Genomic DNA, 24,976 nt, shown 5'->3' on the forward strand with positions numbered 1-24,976 from the left:
AAGATGTAATACTTGTTGGTCCCATCTTAAGTGGTTGTCTAGAATAATGCCGAGGTATTTTACTTTTTTTACAGGCTTGATGACGGCATTTCCGGATATTTCTATGTCATAATCTGGCAGGGATATATCATAACTACTGAATGGTAAATAGGAGGTTTTCTCAAAATTTATTGATAGCAATCTATAGTCAAACCACTCCTTTATTTTGCTTAGGTCGTTCTCTAGCTTATTTTTTAAATGGAACCAGTCGTCGTCTTCGCAGAATATGACTGTATCATCGGCAAAACTAATAACTTTTGAGTGGGTATTTAATAAAAAGAGATTATTGAGGTAAATATTAAACAGTATTGGTCCTAGGACCGTTCCCTGAGGTACACCACATTCAATAGTTTTTTCATCACTCACACCGTCACCAATTTTCACTCTTTGCCGCCTATTTAGTAGATAGCTTTTGAAAAGATCTTGTGCTATACCTCTTATCCCCACATCCTCTAGAGTTTTCAATAATATAGCGTGGTCTACGGTATCAAAGGCCTTTCTCAGATCTATAAAAACACCAATCGACGGCTTGGACCCATCCAAGCATCGATATATATGTTGCGTCAAAATCCTTATCGGGTCCTGAGTCGACATGTTCTCTCTAAATCCATACTGCGATTCTGACATCAGATTGTACTTTTGCAGGAATTTATTCAACCTCCTTTGTAAAACCTTCTCCAATATTTTGGCCAGACATGTTATCAAGGCGATAGGCCTATAATTTGAGACATCAGTCTTCATTCCACTTTTATGGATAGGTATCACCATAGCCGTTTTAAATGCTGAGGGGAAATACCCCTTTTCCAGCGATTTATTAACTATGTAATTGAGTGGTTTCGATATATAGTTGGAAATAAGTTTGAGGGTTTCTGCTTTGATGTTATCGATGCCAGGGGCTTTTTTATTTTTAAGTTGTGATATTATTTCTATCAATTCACTTTCAGTTGCAGGATATAGGAAAATTGAGTGGTCACACAAACTTCTTCTTTCTTGGTAATCTGAATTTCTATCAATATCTTCAGCCAGCCTTCCACCTACCGATATAAAGTATTCATTAAATTCGTTAGCTATTTCGACACTCTCATTGATCTGTTCATTATTCTTTGTCGTTATCAATTTTATTGGTGAAGGTTCATCTTTAGTCAATATTTCATTCACAGTCCGCCAAAGCCCCCTAGAATCATTTCTTTCTTCTGCCAAGCGTTTTCTATAGTATGAAGTCTTGGCGATCTTTACGAGTTTACTCAGTTTTCCCTTATACTCTTTGTATTCTTCAGAAAAGGCAGTATTTTCTGGGTCACTTTTCACTTTATGATACATATTATTCTTCTTATTAACAGAATTGACGAGAGATTTGGTCATCCACTTTTTTCGTGCTCTCTGTTTACTGTTGATCCTTATAAATTTCGTACACTCATCCAAGTTAGTCCTTATAACCCTGACTAATTCATCTGTTGCAGAGTCAAGATTGTCGCAATGATAGATACTATTCCAGTTTTCCCCCTTTATATTTTCTAAGAACCTTTTTTCATCTATCTGTTTATAGTACCGTACTTTATCATCTTTTATACTCTTACTATTTTCAAGGACTATTTGGGCCAAAATCGTGTAATGGTCTGTAATCGATGTTTCGTACGTAATTGGCAAGATTGAGTCATAGTTATGATATTTTGATTTTATAAACATATGATCTATACATGTGCGAGATTTCTTTTGTTCTCTTGTAGGTGTATTTATCGCGGAAATATATCCGTGTTCACTCATGGTATTCAGATAAAATTCAGTATCACAAGAGGCACCCAACAAATCAATATTCATATCACCAATAACTATACCATAGTGAAAAGTTTCATCCTCCCTACCCAAAACAGTATTCAGTTCGTCAACAAATGAATCAATGTCTGTAGCTGGTGATCTATATATGCCATCTACTTTGAAAACTGAGCCATGTACATTCATCTTGGCCCTCAGGAGGAAACTTCCATTTAGACTGATTGTGGTGTGAGACACGTACGCTTCTGATTTCACAAACATTACAACTCCGTCGTTTTGATTTAAATTTCCAGAATTGTAGATTGTTTTGTATCCAGGAATGTTGAAGACTTTAATATCAGGAATAATGCGCGTCTCTGTAAGTACAATACAGTCGAATGATACTTCTAATTGATCTAGAGTGATCAAAAATTCATCGAAGTTATTTGACAAACTGCGAATGTTATTATGAATGATCTTGAAATCATCATGTGGATTATTGACTTCTAAAACTTTTTTGACCTCTTCACCAGTACTCAAGGAGAACGAATCCAACTTAACCACAACAAAGTCTCTTATATAGGGATCCATGTTACAGTTTGACTCACCTGATCATGCACAAACCTCCAGCTTGACCACGGCATACAAAACAGACTCCCAACAAAATCCCATCACTGCAGCCGCGCAGAGTTCACGTGTGACAAATTGGGAAGTTTCTTCTTTTCCCTGTCACTTATTGACCTTGTCTTCACTTTTTCGATGATTTGGTTAGTCGATTGTTTCTGGAGTTGTTTCTTATCGATTCCAAGGTTTCCGCTGCTTTTGGGGGTTCCAATGTTTGATTTGATCGCTGCTTCCAGAATCTTGGCCGTTTCCACTTCAAATTCTTCACGGAGGAGTGGTTGAGTAGGTGTCGATGGGGCACTATTTGTCCTAATGGCTTTTTCTTTTTCGGTCTCAAGTAGTTGATTTACTGTGTATTCTACCCCATCAACCACTAGTTTATTTCCTTTAATAAAAGATCTTTTGCCTGTGTTTTGTCTCTGGGTCTGTAGATTCCTCTTCAGAACTGACTGTTCCTCTCTTTGTTTGGAGGTTAGGTCTTGTGAGATGGATACCTTGGTTCCCTTCAGTTTCTTACAGTTTGTAAATATGTACTTCTTGGTGAGATTAGATACAAATTCAACTTTAACAGGGCAGTTTTTTTTTGATCCCAAGCAATATATGTCTTTTATTTCACTTGCTGCAAGATCCACCTGGAGCAGCGACTTTAACTGGTCCTGAATAAAATCGAAAGTGATTTCGTGCCGCTCTCTATCAAGTCCAAATATGACAACGTTATTCGACTTCTGCTGCCGTTCTAATTTTTCGATTTTCTGCTTCAGAAAAGAATATTCGACTTCCAGTTGTTTTATTCTCTTGGATGATTCTTCTATTCGCAATTGTATTCGTGCTTCACTGGCATCAATAGCAATCTTTAATTCCGTCCTATTTTGTTGGATTTCTTCAATTATACGCTTTGTATCAACGCCAGTAAGATTCACAGTAGAAGCCATGTGAGTGTATGGACCGCTTTATGATAGTATCGAGTAAGGAGAGATAACCACTGATTAGGCGACTGTTTTGACTTTTTTATTCACACAGTGACAGGTTACTTCAGTCAATATTACGGTTTGTACTCCATCCATATTCATCAAATTTACAATTGAGTGCGATTAAATGCTCTATTTTCTAGGCCTACCTTGTTTGAAATATTTTCTTGGGTGCTATTTCTCAATATTTTGATTAACTTCACGGAGCAACAATTCGAGCAATCTTACTCTAAGGCGGATCACACAATGTCAATGTATAACTGATATGTTTTCATTTCCGCGCGCTACATGTCAAATTTGATAGTTCATGTTGGGAACAAAATTTGCATACTGAAAATAACATGCTACCTCTATCTATGTTTATTACTCTGAGGAATGGGCATATATGGGAATATCATCTGTCGAAGTTTACCATAGAACTTGTTAAACATCCTATAAAGGATGTTCTTAAATTGGAGATAAAAACTAAAATGACAGTTTTCCTTTTGAAGAAAAAGGAACCTGCAAACGCTTTATTTTGAAGATATTGTGTATTGAAGTTTTTTTTTAATTGCACCTTTCCTTCACAAGATGTTTATCCTAAATTTGGCATAACACTCCAATTTAAAGATTTCATCATGTGATATGCTAATTTTGAATGCAAATCAACAGGTTGATATCTTTTCTGGAACACTTTTCGCTTCTTTCCTCCAGAACTTTTTATCTGGTAGTTTATAAAAATGTAAAAAGAAACTTTAGTCCAGTACTACACTTTTTGGTAGTTTTGTCGTATCTGCTTCCGATTTCGAGAAAAAAGTTCGAACAATTCTCTTTATATTTGAAGTGGCCCCAGAAAGAAAAAAGCTAATCACAAGATTTCGGTGGCAATCACAAGATTTCAGTCCAATTGTGATGAAGTCTGCAAGTGATCATGTTTATAGGATTTTTTCTCTTAAAATTATCCAAGGAATCTCTCATTTTCGTTTGTACCTCCAATTGAGGAACACCCCGTATATTCCATACAAAATAGAAAAATGTTTGCAACTATAATTCAAAATAAAAATCTTAATTTCATTTTGTACTTTATTGGGCGTTTTACACCCAAATTCTTGCCCTATATTTTAATGAAAAATAATGGGAAGCAATCTAAGGAGCCGGCTAGTGGAATGCTCATTTCGGAATTCCTCCGTGGAATTCCTGAATTATGACTCACTGGGATGATCTCCAGACTTTCACATCCCCTCCATTATATGCAGAACGCTCGTCGGAAGGTACGTGAAAGCGGTAACGGTTACGTCACACGAAAAAAAAACATCGCGATATCGTAACAATTGTTTGGTGTACACACGGAATCAAATGTGGTACCTGACTCCACTTCTTCGAACAGGTTCCGCACCTACGCCTATACAGTTTGGTCTCGTTGGAATTTACATCGTTTGTGTTGCAGCGGCGTGCCCTCCGACTAGAGACGGGATGATAATACGCTGCTCGACAATCGAAATGGATATTGCTGAAGAGGGTGGATAGATACGTTAGATGCTGGATAGATATGTTAGATGCTGGACTGCCTCATTATCATTTATTATTGTTTAGCTATTCACTTATGAATCTCTTATAGATGCATCAAGTGTTTTGTTGGTCCGTCGAGTTGGATCGAATCGAATCCCCTTAAATAGAAAATTGAGTCCACTACATTTGAGATGTAGTTTTTTAACGAAATGTTCGTATGAACTTTTTCCAGATTTGGCTCTGGTGGGAAGATGCAGGCTTTTAAATATCCACAAAAAAATTGTTTTCCTTTGTAGCTTCAACATGATCATAAATTGAATGAATTTCTGTGTGAAGTTTTTTATAACTAATAGAGATATTCTTCAATTATAATTTTTTTCTACTTCTAATGGTTTCTAAGTTATTGCCTAGCCGATCCATACAACTGTATTAAATTAGCATAGGAAATCAATTAGAGATAATCCGATGTCACGATTACAATAATCAATCATTTTAAAAAATAAAATTGTTCTTCGTCGGATTTCGCAATACGTACTATTTTCAAGATATTATTCAAGGTTGAATGAATTGAAGTCAGTGAAAAATTTGACGAATAATACCATAATTGTGGATTCAGGATAAAGCAAATGCCTTCAATGCAAGCTAAGACTATGTGGCTACATTGTCTTAAAGGCTTTTCCTTTTCGCTTTTCGGCTAGGAGCGTGCGAAGAAAGGTTTTTTCTCTAAATCTGTGGCTAATCCATTCATTCTGCCACATCTTGTAGAACCAAATTGTGCGAGAATATATCAGATTCGCACAGATTTCATGGTTATATTTTATTATTATATGTTGGTACTAATCTGTCAGATTTGAGATAATATAGGAAACTTTTGGTGGTGTGAACATCTTAAGGAAAGGATTGCATTTCCCCTTTATGAAGCCTTTAATTTATTTATTTACTCAACTCAACATAAAAATAACTTTTTTCTACATTCATGCAAAAAGCAAAACTTTATTGAACTATATTTAGTGGAAAAAGAAGTTCTTTATTGCACTAGTGCAATAAAGTTTTTATTGCACTCATCTGTCATTCTACTTCAATGTGCTGTCATCATGACAAACATAAACGTTCAAACTCACTACATATTTATCAGATATGTTGTGAGATTGGCAATACGTTTTAAACAGTTACATATTTTATATTAATGTTAGCAGCCAGAGATAAACAAACAATGCCTTCCCGAGAATGACTCCTCAATCAAAACTGATCCGATTTGTAATAATAAAGTATTCAAGTTGCGCTTTTCATTTTCCTACACCTAGTGCCGCACCTCAATGAATCATTTTTTGCTTTTTGCATGAACGTCGAAAAAATGTTGTATGCAACTCGTGCAAAAATTGTTTATTGCACTCGACGTGTTGTCCAACTCGGCCTAACGGCCTCGTCGGACAATTTCACGTCGAGTGCAATAAACATTCACTTTTTGCACTTCTTGCATAAATAACTATTAATCTCAGCCAAATCTGGCAAAATGGTATATGAAAAAGTGTTTCATTTTATGAGAGGAATCTCGAGCTGAACTTTTAGAAGTGTGGATTATTTTTCCAACAAGGACAAGCTTGTTTCATAACAAAAGTCTCCCGATCTGAGAACAGTAGGAAATAGAAGAAATTATAGTAGGGGCGTAGGGAATAAAATTCCAGTCTTTATACAAAAAAAAGATCTGAGACTTGTCTAAAATAATAATGAATCGTTATTTTAGTCCAAATTGGTAGACTTATTTCAATGGTCCTATAACCTTGTAATTCGAACTTTTACTCAAGGACATAAAAACATCGAATAGGTACAAACATTTTAAGAAATACAAAGGACCATTTCGATTGTTGAGCAGTGTAGCGAAACAGGTAGATAGGAACGGCGTCCCTGACGGGCATAGTTCATCAGGCCCGTTTCTCTTTCTCTTCTCTATTTTTCCACGTTTCGTGAGTTATGCGCCCAGATATCTTGCGTTTCACCTCCATTGAGCGTTTTGTGCGGTGGATTTTCTTCCCATTGAGCGCGCTTTCAATTCAGCCATTTCCAAGAAAAAAATCGAAGAAGGGACGGCCGTCTTTGTGACGTCATGGCATTGTTGCGGCGTTTAGTTTGGAAAAGAGAAGGCTTTTGTGATGTGTCGACGAGCGTGGGAATATTTATTTATCGGATGCTGATAGATCGGCCTGACGTGTGAATGGGAGCGGGGGATGTTTCAGGTTGAGCGCTCTTTCCCCGAACAATCGTAGTATAATTCCGTTAAGATGTGTGTAATTTTTTAATTTTGAGAAGAAATGGTCTCAAACTCAGATTAATAAACATAGATAGAGAGAGCATGTCATTTTCAATAAGCAAATTTTGTCCCCAACATGACAAATTTGACATGAAGCGCGCGGAAATGAAAACATTTCAGTGATAAGATATTTCACTCAATTCGCGAGTTTCTCCATGAAGAACGCACTTCTTATGTCCCATAGTGAATCAACTTTTAATTTTAAATCGAATATATTGAAATAAATACCTCAATATATCAGAAATTCATAAAACAAACTTCAAGCACGCCAAACGACGTGAAACAACCGATAACACTAGGAGAGCGAAAGTTGCCAAACCTTGTATTTCAGCAGGTAGATAAAAAAAATAATAAACATTCTGTTTATTATAAATTCGACAATTAGGAAAAATATCAGATTCCAAATATTCAAATATGCATGCAATCGGAAGTCACTCAAGTAAATATATTTCATTCAATATAATATACATTCTTAACGATATAGTAAAATTGTGGATTAGAAAATATATCACAATCCGACAACGTAATCTTACCATGTTGGGGGACATGTAAAAATTGCGTATACTCCCTCTATCTATGTTTATTACTCTATGTTCTCAAACGATGAGGTTCAACTCACTCAATTCTATTCAGACCGGACGTAAACACCATGAACTTCCGAACAGAGGTAACTAGAGACTTTAAATATTTAGAATAGGTTCGGATTTCAAATTCTGAAATTAATGGGCACAATCCAACTGATGTTTTCGTAAATATAGACGTTTAAAATTTCAAAACTTCGGAGTGGATTCAGATGAAATTTCAAATTCAAATGTAAAATAACAACTTTCATCCAAAATTTCTTGTCGATTCATCGAGAATTGAAGAAACTTTATATTTCACGAGAAAAATGATCCCAACGAGTTGAGATTATGCACGTATATACAGGGTGTTCTATGAGCGCTTGTGACCAACTTCGACACACGATAGCTGCACTCATTCTGAACATTGTTTTCCTAAGAACATCGGTTCGATTTGTCTTCGTTCAGAAGTTACAAGAATTTGATTAAAAAAATGTTCAAAATGAGCACAACTATCTGTCTGTCAAAGTTTGTCATTGAGCTTGTTCAACACCCTGTATAAAATACCAATTTCGAACCTCTGACAGATTTCCTTATTGATAGCATTCTCGAAACCGTAGAAATTTTCAGCAGAATAACGAAAAAAAAATTACCCAATATTTCTGTAACAGCAGATTCGACTAGATCGAATCAAGCCAAATATCATGAAGATCGTATGATCAAAACTCTGTCTAGGGAGTATTTTTTCTCTAATTTTGTGGCTAGTCCGTTCATTCTGGTACATCTTGTAGAACAAAATCGTGCGAGAATATCGTAGATTGGCACAGATGTCATGGTTGTATTTTATTATTGTATGTAAGTACTCGGAACTCTCCTGCCGAGGATTTATCTATTATCTGTCAAATGTGTGATACAGAAAACTTCTGCCAACCCACATTTTTCTATGCATAAATCACTCAACGATATTTATGGAAATATTCCATAAATTTCAATCAACATTCAGTGAATTAGAGGATACAATGCGTAATACTCGTACAGAAGGCTCATTCTAAAACTCATGGAAGAAAATCAATACCTACTGCACTTGTATTATAAATAACTATTCTTTGATTGATATCAAATACTAGTTATTTTAATGTCCACTATTTTATTTTTATGTAAATAGCAATTGTTTCGCTTCACAGTAGCTTCTGCAGATTTCTTACAGTTACTCAATATGTAAAGAATCTGAAGAAGCTACAGTGTAGCAAAACAATTGTTATTTACACAATAAAATACCAAAAATATTAGAATAACATGTATAACAATTATCAAATACTTTTTGTTCAATCTAATTTTGAAGATATGGACTTTCTATGATATACGAGGAATTGATACCCTCTAGTGGAGCATTTGCAGCGATTTTTCCAAGTTCAATACCCCGTACTTCGAAAACTAGGCCTTAACGGCCATACATCCATACCAACTTTCCGTTTTAAAATCACCCGAAGAACCGCAGCAGCATCTTACCGTAAGCGCGCTCGTCCTCGATCGACTTCTCGAATCCGGCTCGAAGGACCAGCAAGTCGGATCGCCGGCCGTCCTAGAGAGAATCTATATAGCGGGATCGGACGACTCGACGGTAACTTGGTCGGATTCCGCGCGGCGTCGGGCGATACATCATCCAGATTCACCTGGCAACAACGTTTCGACGGGCGAAAAGTGGCAGGTGACCGATAATGGCCGATCCGGACTGCCCCAGTTCTACCGTATAATAATTGAAGGCGTCGCGAACAGGCCGATTAACAACCGGTCGGTCTGATGATACGGAAAGATTGCCACTAGGAAGTCGGGGATGGGATCTTCGATTAGTTGTAGCAGGTGGTGATGATCCTCCGGTGGCGATTTATACCTGGACGATCATCGTCCGATGGATGTGACACGCTATGTATGGTATTTTTTGATTTTGTAGAACGGTTATCTAGAGAATACTCCTTAATTGTGAGACTGATTTGAGCTGAAATTGCTGTGGAATTATTTAGGTCCCAACCCGAACACCCGAACCAAATTTTATCAAAAATATAATTGTGGTAGGACCAGAAATATTGGGATCTCCCTCAAATTTCGCATTTGCGAATACACAAGACGTATGATAAATAAGAATGTTATCAGGATGATGGGGACAGATAGAGAACTCTTACAATGCGTAAAGCGGCAAAAACGGAGTTCTCTGGGACATATATACAGAGGGGCAAAATAACGGGTGTTTTTTTTCGAGGTATATAACTTTAAGTTGGCATTACTGTTCAAGATGGCGACCGATTTAACAGCTGTCAAGTGATTTATTCTCAGTTTGGTTTGGCAATTCATCATGAATAGACTCACGGCTGAACAACGCTTGCAAATAGTGCAATTTTATTTCGAAAATAATGGTTCTGTGCGGAATACGTATCGCGCACTACTTCCATTTTATTTTGTTACATCCAGAAAAACTGACTGTTTGGTGCGCTTTATGGGCTGGTGGAATCATTGGTCCGTACTTCTTCAAAAACGATGATGGCCAGAACGTTACAGTCAATGGTGATCAGTATAGAGCCATGATTACTAACTTTCTCATTCCTGAATTGAACAACCATGATGTCCAGGAGCTGTGGTTCCAACAAGACGGCGCAACATGTCCCACAGCTCGTGCCACAATCGATTTATTGAAAGACACGTTTGGTGACCGCATAATTTCACGTTTTGGACCTGTGAATTGGCCTCCAAGATCTTGTGATTTAACAACGCTAGACTACTTTCTGTGGGGCTATGTAAAGTCATTGGTCTATGCGGATAAGCCACAAACCCTTGACCATTTGGAAGACAACATTCGCCGTGTTATTGCCGATATACGGCAACAAATGTTGGAAAAAGTCATCGAAAATTGGACGTCCAGATTGGACTACATCCGAGCCAGCCGTGGCGGTCATATGCCAGAAATCATATTTAAAATGTAATGCCAGATTATCTTGCGGATAAATAAAATTCATGTCAATCGAATAATCCATCGTTGTTTTATTGCAATTTAAATTTCTATAGCTCTAAAAAAAACACCCTTTACAAACTTTTGAGACTGCTCATGGAGGGGAAAATAGATGGCCGAAGAGGTCCCGGAAGACGAAAATGCTCGTAGCTTAAAAATGTCAGAGAGTGGACTGGGTTGGACACACACCCATCCTATTGATAAATAGGGAGGAGTTTGCTGAAATGGTCGCCAACTTTCAGTAATAAAGAAGGCACCTAAAGAAAATGGAATTTTCTTTAGCAGAACGAGAATTATTGATCTTCCCTGAATTATATAAAACTGATAATGGCTCGAGGCAGTTGAATGGCCCACCGAATGTCCTCGTGTAAACGGTCCATAACTTGGTGTCGAAAGAAAGCGGATAAAGAGTCGGTTATACGTAGGTTTTTCCGTCTCTGATAAGTTGATAAAATAAATGCATGTATTATAGTGATTGCCTACCACTGTCGGAAGTAATTTCAAGTTTTAACGTCATCTATGGCTTTATTACATGAACGGTTTCAATGAATTCCATTTGAAAAATTATTATTGCCTCGAAAAACGTTGAATCGTTCTAGGAAGAAGATCAACGGATGCATCAGGATGTATACGATTAGCAATTTCTCTGAAATTCACGTAATCAAATAATGTGACTTCTGTCGAATTCACTCAGATGTTGATAATTTTTACATAGTCGCTTTCTAGATATAATTGCAGACTCAAAACGCGAAAGAAGAACACAAAAAAGAATGGCAACCAAAAATAATACCAAAATCGACTTAATCTTTCTAGACATACAATCTAGTAGATCTCATCAATTGTGGCAAGTAAAACGTTAAATACTCCATGTCTACTAGATAATTTTGAATGAAATTTCAATCAATTACAATTTTTAACTAATTGATCTTTTCTACCAAGTTTGGTCAAACTATTCCAATGCCTTCTTGGTGTTAAATCGTTTTTATATTACAGAGTATATATACATCATAATATAGCGAGTAGTGCGTCATCGTGAAACTTCATTATCTCTAAATTGTTGAGATGAAACCATATTTGGTGAATGAGTGAATAAGATTTTATCAAGTGTTTGGATGAGTTGATTCGTTTGAAATGACTTGAATGGAATTTTTCCTTGTTCACGGTGAATGAAGGAATTTTTCGATATGTTATTAAGATTAAGTAGGTATTCTTATTATTGTGTGATAGCTACCAACATATTCATTTTATCAATGACATAATTGATTAATTTATCGAAATCAATAGTATTTCATGTAGACTCTACTTTCCTTTAGAAAGGGTGTATCCAAATTAGACGTGAACCTTGAAGGAGGTGTAAGTTTCACTCATTTACTGTCGATTGGGCCATATTTATTGATAACCGAAAATCAACAGTTTCCGAAATATTTCGGTTCTAGTGTTTTTTGAAAATTTTTTAACATACTTTACTTTTCGTAAATTTTCTCTATGTCGACCAAGTTCGATTGGAATATTGGATTATTTTCATCATAAAAGGATATGATATGTATAAAAAAAGCAAAACTATGCCTGTACTAGATGTTGAATAAGAATTGGTATGATTTAAAAGTTGGTATATGAAAAAAATAATAGTAAACTTCTAATATACATTTGCCTGCAACTTTCGAATTCCATAAATTATGTATGACAACATAATTGTAAAAAATTGCCAATTTCCTTCCATATCTCCTAAAAAAGTTTTCGTTAGAATGCTGGCACTAGTTTTGTTTCAGCAGATTTTGATTTGAAAGGGAAAGAAGCAAAGAAAGGAAAGTAATGAATTAAATATTTTTTTATTGCAATTAAACTCAAAATTTCAGTAGGAAAATTATAATATTTTATGTTTGAAATAATATTCCGTTTACAAGCACGTGCCCTTTTTCTTATTTCTTCAGTTGTTACTTTCCGTCTGGAATTCACTCTCAATATTCTCGCTGCTTCGTGTATTCTAACGGTGTTAGATCCGGACTTCTTGTTGGCCACAAAATTATAATCAAATTTGGTCAACGTAAAAAATTGACGAAAAATGATGCAAGGTTAAAAATCTTTCAATAATCACAAGAACTCAAATATCTCTATATCTAACTGTTGATTTTTGGTTATCACTAAATAATGCTCAAAGGACAGCAAATGAGTCATATTAACACGTCCTCCAAGGTTCACGTCTAATTTGGAAACGCCCTGTATTTATGGCATAACATGATCGATAAATATTCCAGCACTCAGAAGTTCATTCTCCTCTATAATTTATAGTTGTTTTGAAACTGGTCCAACTTGCCCATGTGGAAGTTTCCTGAAATTGATATTTATTCAGATCGTCTGAATGTACAATGCGGAATGCAGTGATCCGTTTTCTTCCGTTCGATGGCTTTGATTGATCGCTACTAATCTCAATATTGACATTATAAGCACAAACCCTTGTGAATTTATAATCGAAAATCTATCAAGATGGAAGGTTGTAATGCGCATTTCTGGAATAAAATGACATTGTTCGCATTGGTTATTTATGTTTAATTCCTTCCGTTCTTGAAAGTCTAATCTATCAGGATATCGATAAATAGGAGAATAATTTATATACTATTGAATAACTTACTATAGTATAGGAATCTTCAATGGGATTATATAATTTAAAGTGGTTGTAACCGCAACACTATGTATTATTCTTTGGCATTTCTTATGTCATTTGTGTTTAGTAGGTTATGTCATTTAATTATAGAAAGATACATGTTTCAACAAGGATAAGAAATTGTTTTATGAAATCAGTGCTCATTTGTGAATACTTAGCGAAATTTGAGAAGAATTTTTGGAAAAAAGTATTCAGTTAATCGACTCACTATTCGTCGCATTTATTGTTGATAAATTTTGAAATGAATTTTCTTGGCACGATAAAGTACTGAGTCGTATTTGATAGTCTTGGTACCACTTTCAAATTAGTCTAGAATTTGGCAAATAGGGAATCTAATAACAGAATAATGTCTTCCATGAATTCTTCTTAAATTTCTCTCAGTATTCACAAATATGTACTGATTTCGATAATATATTCAACAATTTATTTCCATCTTCCAACGATCAAATGGCATAACCTACTGAACACAAATAATGCAAGAAATGCCAAAAAATAATACTCAGTATTGCCATTATAACCATTTTAAATGGTACAATTCCTATTGGAAAACCTTATACAGGGTAAGAACTATTTAGAGGGGCACCACAGGGATATCGAAAACCGATAGAGATACAGGATGGCTTAAATTACATAAAAGTTGCGTTATTTAGGGATGAATGTGTTGGTGTTAACAGATCCAAAATATCTCTTGTGGTTCTCGAGTTATATCGAAAAAACTAAAAATCGAGATTTTCTTTTTTTGTGTATAACTCATTTTTTCTGGATATAAATTCGGTTTGTAGCCACAATCCAATATAGAGATTCCAATGGTGTCGTCAGATTTTTTTTTGTTTCCATTGTTTCAGAGACGCGATAGTCATTTTTTTTTATGGATGCCATATCGTCGGATAAGAGTGTAAATCTGCTATGTCCATAATGAACAATTTTATAGGAGACCAAAAAACCGTACAGTAAGTGTTATAATAATAATGATAATAAGAGAGTTCATTCATGAAAATACATTCAATAGAGTTTATTGAATGTATTTTCATGAATAAACTCTCTTATTATTATAACACTTACTGTACGGTTTTTTTGGTCTCCTGTAAAATTGTTCATTATGGACATAGCAGATTTACACTCTTAGCCGACGATATTGGTTCTTCTTTTGAGGTGATAAAGAAAAAAATTACTAATTCAACTATGTATAACACTCTGCAAAAATATAGAGTAGCTACGCAAAATTGAACTTCCTTTTGATTTTTTTGGTTCACGTAGTAGGCTGAAGTCAGAATTGTCAAATAACTTTGTGGACAGTTGTGTGAAACAATCACTTGAGTTTTTTTTAATTATGTAGAACAAGACATGTTATGTAGAGTGTTGGTATCAGAATGATTATGTGATTAATAGGACGTTACTTATCAAACAGGATATAGGTTTTCACAAAAATGAAGTGATGGTTTCACATAACTGAACGAAGTTACAAGTTATTTGACAATTCTGGCACCAGCCTACTACTTAAACAAAAAAAAAATAAAGACATTCAAATTTTCGTAGCTAGACTCGATATTTTTGTATAGAGTGATACATTGTTGAATTCGTTATTTATTTCTTTATCACCTAACCAATATGGCGTCCATAAGAAGAAAAATTGACTATCGCGTCTCTGAAACGATGGAAAAAAAGAAAAAATCTGACGACACCATCAGAATCTCTATATTGGATTATGGCTACAAACCAAATTTCGTGAAGTCATCTCCAGAAACAAATGAGTTATACAGAAAAAAGAAAATCGCAATTTTTTTCAGTTTTATTCGAGATATCTCGAGAACCATTGGAGATTTTTGGATCTGTTAACACCAATACACTAATCTCTAAATAAGGCACCTTTTTCGTTATTCAAACCACCCTGTGTCTCTAACGGTTTTCAAAATTCCTGTAGTGCCCTTTTAAATAGTTCTACCCCTTTATAATGGTCTATTTAACAGTAGAAAAAATATTTTTCTCTTACTGTTTCTCTTCGACTATCTTCTTCAAAGAAATAAGGGCCGGGCCAATAACTTCTTCAGCACAATGACACATTGACTTTATCTGGATGTAATGGTGTCTCAACAGTTTCGTGTGCAATTTTATCACTTCAAATTATGTCATTTTGTTTATTTGCATAACTGAATGATGTCACCCATGAATTCTTCTTAAATGGCCCTAAATATTCACAAATGAATTCTGAATTTGATAAAACGATTTGGCAATTCATAAACGTTGTTGAAGCTTGTATCTGTCCATGCTCAACTGGCACTACCTATCATTCCCATTGGAAACCTTTTAGTTTGCCATTTGACGGAAATAAATCAACACTTAAAGCTCAGACTCTAGTACTTCTTCGAATTTCTAGTCTTTAGACAAACTAACGACCCTTTCTCATTGTTACAGGCGAGGCTTAACGCCCCCCCACAGGGTGAAGTCGATCTCGATGGCCACGTTCAACCAAGACGAGATCACCCAGTTAGAAAGCAAGGGCAACGACTACTGCCGAAAGGTCTGGCTCGGCCTATTCGAAGGCACTCCCCCTAACGACTCCAGAGACGAGCAGGCCATCAAGGACTTCATGGTCGAGAAATACGAACGCAAAAGATACTACATGGAACCCAAGCACGTGCCGAAAAACGGCCACACGAAAACGACGCCCGCCGTCGCCGCCACCACGAACGGTCACACGAAGACGATGCCCCTGAGCTCCAGCGCCGCGGCAAAGATCGAACAGCCACCAAAGAAAGGGCACAAAATGTCGTCCAGTTCGAAGAAGAACGACTTCATGCCAAAAGACGCCCTAAGTATCATATTCCCGTACCAGTCGGAGTACAGGAAGAGGCCGGAGGTGCCGACCAGCGTCTCGACGCCGAAGAGCGGAGGTGACTTTGTGGCGAATTTCGACACAGCGGACATTTTTAGTGCGTCGAATAATAACACGACGACGTCGACGCCGGTACAGCAACAACAACAGCAGGGATTCGCAAATTTCGACAACAACCCCGTGTTCAGTAATATTACCACTACTTCTAATAACGGTGAGTTTGTGTTGATGTGCTCGGTTTTTATGAATGAGTAAAATGGAAGGTGCGGGTTCTGATCCGGGTGGAGATGTTGGTTTTTTTTTGTTGTTGTTGGAGATTTGTATGGTTGGTTTGAGATTCTGAGAGTTATCTCTTGTTGCGTTATGTCGTGATTCGGTATTGAAACCAATATACGTCCACATGCAAGAAAAGCAAATTTTTTATTCAATAAAATACTAAATTTTATAATTTTTTCATTTGTGTTTTTTTTTCGCCAACTGTTGATGACTTATTTTACTTAACAGATTTTGTTAAGAACATTTCCTTTCCAAGGTTTCGTTTTTATGTTCTTGTATTTCGGTACATAAAATATTTATGTAGGATGATGATAACAATAATAAAAATGCATTAAAAAGCAAAAAAATCCAAATTCCTATAGTGAAATCTATTTATATAGTGAATACTTGTTTGCCTTGAAAAATTCCATTTCTTTGATGACAAATATTAACCAAAAGAAAAACAAAATTCCTGACTCAACAATTCAAGAAGATAGCTAACTAATTAAAATAATGAATTAGCTTGACGTACCGGATTTTTCACCATAATTTGACCCCCCCTTTAACTTTGTTACTAAAAGAGGTACAAAAAAATGTTTTCTACAAAAGTTTCACGAAATCGACTAATGTTTTTTAAAATGATTTCACAAATCGAAATATATACAGAGTGGGCAACATATTGATTGCAACTTCATTTTTTCAAATGGAACACCCTGTATATTTTTCTATATTTGACTAGCTCGTTTTCCCCTGATTTCGAATTTATAACATATGTTTGGCCTATATCTCTTATTCTGAGTACCACAGAATTTCAAATTTTAAGAACCATCTGGCATGCTCAGTAATCAGTTTTCAAGTGGCAGGCTGCGATAACTCAAAATGCCCTTTTTTGAGTTATCCCGTTAGCAACGATATGACATATAGTCTAATTGCCAACGAAATAACTCAAAAAATGGCATTTTGAGTTATCGCAGCCTACCACTTGAAAACTGATTACTGAGCATGCCAGGTGGTTCTTAAAATTTGAAACTCTGTGGTACTCAGAATAAGAGAGATAGGCCGAACATATGTTATATATTCGAAATCAGGAGAAAAGGAGCTAGTCAAATATAGAAAAATATACAGGGTGTTCCATTTGAAAAAATGAAGTTGCAATCAATATGTTGATCACTCTGTATATATTTCGATTTGTGAAATCATTTTAAAAAACACTAGTCGATTTCGTGAAACTTTTGTAGAAAACATTTTTTTGTACCTCTTTTAGTAACAAAGTTAAAGGGGGGGTCAAATTATGGTGAAAAACCCGGTACATTCCGAAATTTTTATTTGTCCTCAAATTCATGAACTAGAATTTGTTCACAAGCTTTACCAATTATAAGTTGAGACCTAACCTCAATTTGATGGCTGAAGATGTTACATTGACTTTTATCACAGAAGTAGCATCATAACCATAAAAGTCAGATTATTTCCTCTTCTATTCAATGAAGCTTCTATTCTTCAGATAAAAGTCATTTCGAAAATTCCATTCTATCTTTTGGTTGATATCGACTCTATTGTCATATTAAATTACGAAATTCAAATCAAATTAACTTTATAATGATAATTATCATCACATGTACATTATATCTCTTGAGTCAATAATGAGTTATTAACTTAGACGTGTATTGTTTTTATAAAATAAAAATCAAAAACTCCAAAATAAGAATTAGTGCACTTGAAGGCAAAAAAGAATTTTGCGAAAGGAATTGTTGTCAGCCTGTATAATTAAAGTTACACGTCATATTCGAAATAAGTCATTATGTACAGTTGGAAGAAAAATTACTCAAAGTAGGAATTAGAAAGAAATTATAAAATTTAGCGAATATTAATTTGTTGCTTTTTTTGCATGTGAACTCATATTATACTGAATCAATCGGAATACAATCGTAAACTAAGAATGACAGGTAAAATACTGCAAATTTACCACAAAGGATTTTATTTCTTCGTTTCATCGATGGTATATTCTATTACTTACTAGTATAAATTCAAACTGAAAACTATTTTAATATTAACAAGTGTTTTGTCAACACTGTGGCTTCTTCGGTTTGATTTTACATTTCGAAAGATACAAAATAGGTAACAATATTAGAATGTTGACCGAAAAATCCATGACAACTCAAAAGTACTTTACAGTTACTTTGACATTTGCCGTCTGGAATTTCCACACTATCTGAAGATATTCAATAATGAGAATGAGTTTACATCTGTTTGTTCATTCAAAATAATATTTTGGTAATTAAAAATATTTATTTCGAAATATTCTTTATTCATTTTCATATGGAAAATTTCTAAATTATAATTAAAGTTATGGTCCCATTCTTTTAAATGATTTGCATAATGTTGAAAGTACACTATCTGAAGTAGAACTCTATTGATTTTCATGTATTCTCTTCTTGAATGTTCTTCCTGTTTCTCCAATGTAAATGTTTTATCAAAAGCACTAAAGGTAGGCCCAAGAAAGAAAACGAATCCAGAGCCTATATGATTATTTGCATGGTTTACATTGGACAAACTGGAAGATTCTTTGAGAAGAGGCTTTTAGACTAATAATTTCGAAATTATCCATATGAAAAATAAAAGTACAAGACAAGATATTCTTTTGAATGAACTGATGTTAACTCTTTTCCATTGTTAAAAACCTTCAGATAATTTGGACATCCCAGGCGGCAAATGTCCAATTTATCTGTAAAGTATATTAGGAAATTTTAATTTGCATGTTTTCTTCGGTCAAAGTTCGAATTTTGTTATTTATTCAAGTTGGCCTACAAACTCTGGTTTGTTTCAGTCAAATTAACCTGAAGAAGACAAAATTTTAGCGAAACAGTTGTTGATATTATAATAGTTGTGAAATAGTTCTAGTTCTAAAACAAGTTGCAGAATGGGCTCACAACAAGAATGCGAAATTCGAAAACGAGCGACGAAGAAGCGAGTTTTCGAACGCATGAGTGTTGGAATTGCCTTCTGCAACGAGTATTAGACGATATTTTCTCTATTACAGTCATACAGTATTATGTAATATTGTCGGAATTCAATGAAAAATTCATATTAAACATACTAGAGACATTTGTATTGTATCTTGGCAGTTGGTGTGACTGTTACGAAAATTGACAGATTACGGAATTAAAATATGAATGGCACGTTTCTGATTTAGAAATAATTTATAATAACGCTTTAAATTCGTGAATTATGTCTTACGAAATCGATTTAACATCAACAGAATTAAGGGAAATCGCGAATAATGTCGCAAATCATTTCACTGAATCCAAATTATTTTACTCTGACAATTGAAGTGTGTTCAATTTTGATAGGATCGGAAGTCAGTGTAGACAACCACAAAACGAAGAATATAACTAAAAACAATGCTGTAATTGATTTATTACAGCACTGTTTTTAGTACTGTAATGAACTCATTGTAATACTGAAATAGAGAAAATGAATTTATTATCCATTAATATTCTGCTGCTCGTAACAGAGGCAAATCAAAGATCAGGCTGCATTCAGTAATGAATGATGTAACCAACTACGATAAGCTCTCCCGAAATAAAATGATTATTCCACCGCAGCATTCATTGGCAAAAAAGTCAGGTAGAGTATTCATTACGCGAAGTCCAATAAGCCCCAAAAGAACCCCTGGCTGTCATAAAGAGCCAGGCATTAGAGATTAGCTTTTCTCTCGTTTCGTAATAACTGCCACACGAAGTCCGAACCTTTTGTTTATCAACTCCGCCTTCTCCGATGTTTAGGTATTTCTTTGTCATTGAGACGAGGCCTTAATCTCCTGTAAATACCGGTAATATCTCCTCCCACTCGCGCGTCTGCCTCAATGAACCGGCCGTTATCAATTGGACAAAGGTTATTTCTTTATTAGATCTGAAACCAGTTCGTTGTAGTTAGGGTCCGATGAGATTCAAATTAGAGACGCCACCTTGCTTTTCTCGATGGAAAATAGGTCGATGCGTCGTCGGCGAAATTTCAGCAGATGGATTTCATTGACTATGGGGGGCCCAGCAAACGTTGTTTGAGTCGGGAATTCAGCTGTGACTGAATGAGTAGCATGTTATCAATACTAATTTCATTCCGGTGCATTAGCATAATTGTATTTGCATTTTCGAACAAATTTGCATGATGTTTAGTTTCGGTTGAAATCACAAAGTTGTATTGTTGAATTCTGAATCTGAATTTCACGTCGAAATTCGTCGAATTCAGAGAAAATTTTGTGGACCAATTATACTTCCGTTCTATGATCAAAACCTCAGAGTAATAAACATATATAGAGGGAGCACACGTCATTTCCAGTAAGCAAATTTTGTCCCCAACATGAACTATCAAATTTGACATGAAGCACGCGGAAATGAAAACATATTAGTCATACGATATTTCACTCAATTCGCGAGTTTCTCCACAAAGAACGCACTTCTTATGTTCCATAGTGAATCAACGTTTCATATAAACTCAAAATATATTGAACTAAATACCTAAATATATCAGAAATTCAGAAAACAAACTTCAAGCGCGCCAAACGACGTGAAACAACCGATGACGATGCCAAACCTTGGATTTCGGCAAGTAGATACAGAAAATAATAAATATTCTGCTTATTATATAAGGTGTGTGAATAAGTCTTTCCCGTTTTTTGTAAGAGATGGCGCCACCAATACTGTGCGAGTATTTAATGGTTACATATGTCATAATCAAAGCTTATTCATCTGTCAACAATTCCACACTAACACATTAGTTGAAATTTTTTCGCATCATAAATTTTTGAAATCGTGAAAATGTCGAAATTTGAGCCGAGTCGACGTCATTTGCGGGAAGTTTCACTTTATTGGTTCAATTTGAAGAAATATGCTGCCGAGGCGCATCGGTTGCTTCAGGAAGCTTATGGAGAAGGTTGTGTCGATGATTCAAGTGTTCGCGGATGGTTTCGACGCTTCAAATGTGGCGATTTCGACGTGGAAGACAAGGAGCGTTCCGGGCGGCCGCAAATCTTTGAAGATCAAGAATTGGCGACTTTGCTTGATGAAGATTCGTGTCAAACGCAAGAAGAACTTGCTGAAGCATTGGGAGTTGACCGAACAACCATTTCCAAGTGTTTGAAAGCCATGGGAATGATCCAAAAGCAAGGAAATTGGGTGCCGTACGAACTGAAGCTGAGAGACGTCGAACGGCGTTTTTTCACTTGCGAACAGCTGCTTCAGCGACATAAAAGAAAGGGTTTTCTGCATCGTATCGTGACTGGCGATGAAAAGTGGATCCGTTACGATAATCAGAAGCGAAGAAAATAATGGGGACTACCCGGCCATGCATCATCATCGACGGCCAAGCCAAATATTCATGGCGCCAAGCTCATGCTCTGTATATGGTGGGACCAGCTAGGTGTGGTTTACTATGAGCTTCTGAAACCGAATGAAAGGATCACAGGCGAGGTCTATCGACGACAATTGATGCGTTTGAGCCGCGCACTGCGAGAAAAACGGCCACAATACTCCGACAGGCACGACAAAGTTATTTTGCAACATGACAATGCTCGCCCACATGTTGCACAGCCGGTGAAAACATACTTAGAAACGCTTAAATGGGAAGTCCTACCCCACCCGCCGTATAGTCCAGACATTGCTCCGTCTGATTACCATCTCTTCAGATCGATGACGCATGGCCTGGCTGACCAGCACTTCCATTCCTACGAGGAAGCCAAAAAATGGGTGGATGAATGGATAGAGGCCAAACCGGTCGAATTTTTTCGCAACGGAATTCGTATGTTGCCAGAAAGATGGGGAAAATTTGTAGCTAGCGATGGCCAATACTTTCAATAATTCATTTTCAACCATTTTTTCACAATAAAGGCTCAAAATTTGAAAAAAACGGGAAAGACTTATTCACACACCTTATAAATTCGACAATTAGGAAGAATATTGGATTCCAAATATTCAAATTTGCATATTTAATCGGGAATCACTCGAATAAATATATTTCATTCAATATAAAATACATTCATAATGATATAAAAATTATGGATTTGAAAATATATCACAATCCGACAACGTAATCTAACCATGTTGGGGACATCTAGAAATTGCGTATACTGCCTCTATCTATGTTTATTACTCTGGTCAAAAATTACGCCAAGCTATAACATAAATCTCGAAAAATTTAGAACAAATTTCTTCATAGAATTTTATAGAGGAAATTTTGAAATGAATTAAAAAGTCCTTGGTTTTCTTCAATACGCAGTCTTCTGGGTGAATTTAGCATCAGGCCTTGGACTGTTGGAGCATGATCTCCAGAATTTCAATTAAAATCCGCCATCTTACTTGTTGCTCGTTTTCCGCTTCCCAGCCTCCATTATATACTTTTCTGGACAAAAGAGCAAAGAAATCTTCAATTAGCCTAGTCTGTGGTAATTGGATTGTCGTTATTCTGCGAAACAGGTATGTTGTGAGCATTCAATTCAACCAATTTTGAGTATCCCGTGCAAAATCACAGCCAAGATAAAAATCTTCTTGAGCAGTTATGAATGTAACTTTGACCGTCCACAATCTGCAACTTGTCCCACATAGGTTCTGGAAAGTCCACCAGTTTGTCTAGACAATTTTTGATATTGTTGGTGTAACATCCATCGTTATCTTTTATTTCGGGATTACTGATTTGAGTGAAGTAATCATCACCCATGATGATTTTGTTATTTGTAATATGGATGAATGTTTAAACACGGCAAAATCTCCGTATTAGAGCTAAATTATTTGGTACTTCTCTTCAGGTTTCTAGAAATTGTATCCTTGGAGATACCGTAACCTCGCCAAAGTTATCTCGATGATTTTTCAATTTTCTTCTTGACACTTTCGATTAACTGATTTGCTCTACGTCCAGTTAATAGTCTAGTGGTGGGTTTCATAAAACTTTTATCGTGGTAATTTGCTCGATCAAATCATTTTTGTATTCAATTTCAGTTCATTTTTGACACTTCCATAGATTTCAAACTACAATAAAAGAGTTAATCGGTCAAATTAAACCCATCATAGAGGTCTTCCACTTTTCAGAAGATTGAGACATGGTAAACCTTCCTCACATTCTGCTTTTTCATGATATATTCTTCTCTGAGAAATATTGCGATATTCAATGAGTACAACTATTTGAACTTCAGGCTACAGCCCAACTAAATTATAAACACTTTGTCTAAGCTCCAATTTATAAGCCTTTACGACGCAATCAATTTCGACATTTCAAATGTTTCAATTTTTTTCATTCAGTTGAGATTCGTGCCAAAACTTTTTAGACATACGATATTCTTCAACTTGGCATCTAGTGTCAAAGTACCATAACCTCAAAACAATAGTCAGAATTTCCGGAAAACATTGCCGAATCAAAGATCAAAGTCACTTTGTTACAAATAACCCCAGGTTCAAATCCCTCAGCATGGCTTTTCTAATAATATTTTCTTCCAGTCTGTCGACCCTTTTTAAATGCAGTGTGCCTCTAATGCACAAATGTTTCTTGAAAATATCCGTTTACTTTAGACTTAGATGATGTTCACGGTGATCTCCACACATGAAAATCGATTTACAATGTAAAATTCAAGACTGATTCCATGGATATTGTCTCCACTATCAACAAGTCACAATGACAGATCCAGCAGGCCTTTCCAATGATCAATTCCGAACCCACCTATTGTTCATACAATTTCTACGACTACCGTTGGAAAAAACGTCTAAATTAATCAACGTCCAAACTCATTACGTAAAGAACTTTCGATCTACTGGATACCCGGAAACGGGGAATCCCCCAAACTAGCCGATTCGCAAACACGAAAATCAGTTTCATCCGGACAAGTATCCGTTTAGAAAGTTCCCAGAAGTAGGCTGTGTGTATTTAACGTATTAATCTCCGAGTAAGTTATCAACATCCTCGTGTTTCTCTTCACCAGACGAGACTCTATACGTGTAACGGTGGTAGGCCTGACGGGACTTTACGAGGTTTCAATGTTAGTTATTTGGATTCACTATCCACGAAGTGATTACATTAAATTAAAATTGAAAAGGTGTATTCGGTTTTGCATTTGTTGTCGTGCTGTTTCTTAAGCATCATTTTCACTTGTCAGGTATGGAATAATCGATTTCATAGAGTGAAATAAACACGATATCCCCGTGTTTGATAGTTCTTGGCACGCGTTTTGAACGGAAATTTTAATAGGTATTAGCGAGGAAGTGTTGACACCATGTTTTCCCCAGAGTGGCAAATATAGAGACATAAAGTATACGCAATTTTTAAGTGTCCGCCACATGATGATCTAGATACTGTCAAATTGTAAAATCAGGCTGGTAATTCGGTTTCGTTAGAAATAAATGCAGAAAGGCAAAGCACCGGCTCCCTTAACCCCTTACCGCGCCTTTTTTTTCCTCGCGTTTCTTTTATATGTTGTGTATAAGACATATACATTTCCATAAAAAAAT

General features: G+C 35.8%; 1 protein-coding gene across 6 annotated transcripts in view; it reads left to right on the forward strand.

Annotated features, from left to right (window-relative positions):
- Window positions 1-24,976, forward strand: part of LOC123678146 (arf-GAP domain and FG repeat-containing protein 1) — a 71,084-nt gene that overhangs the window by 31,353 nt on the left and 14,755 nt on the right. For all 6 annotated transcript variants that reach the window (XM_045614988.1, XM_045614990.1, XM_045614991.1 and 3 more), the window contains exon 2: window positions 15,815-16,449. In XM_045614988.1, coding sequence (XP_045470944.1) covers window positions 15,815-16,449 — 635 coding nt within the window. The remainder of the gene's footprint in view (window positions 1-15,814; window positions 16,450-24,976) is intronic.

This window comes from Harmonia axyridis, chromosome 4, assembly GCF_914767665.1.
Source record: "Harmonia axyridis chromosome 4, icHarAxyr1.1, whole genome shotgun sequence".
Taxonomy (NCBI): domain Eukaryota; kingdom Metazoa; phylum Arthropoda; class Insecta; order Coleoptera; family Coccinellidae; genus Harmonia; species Harmonia axyridis.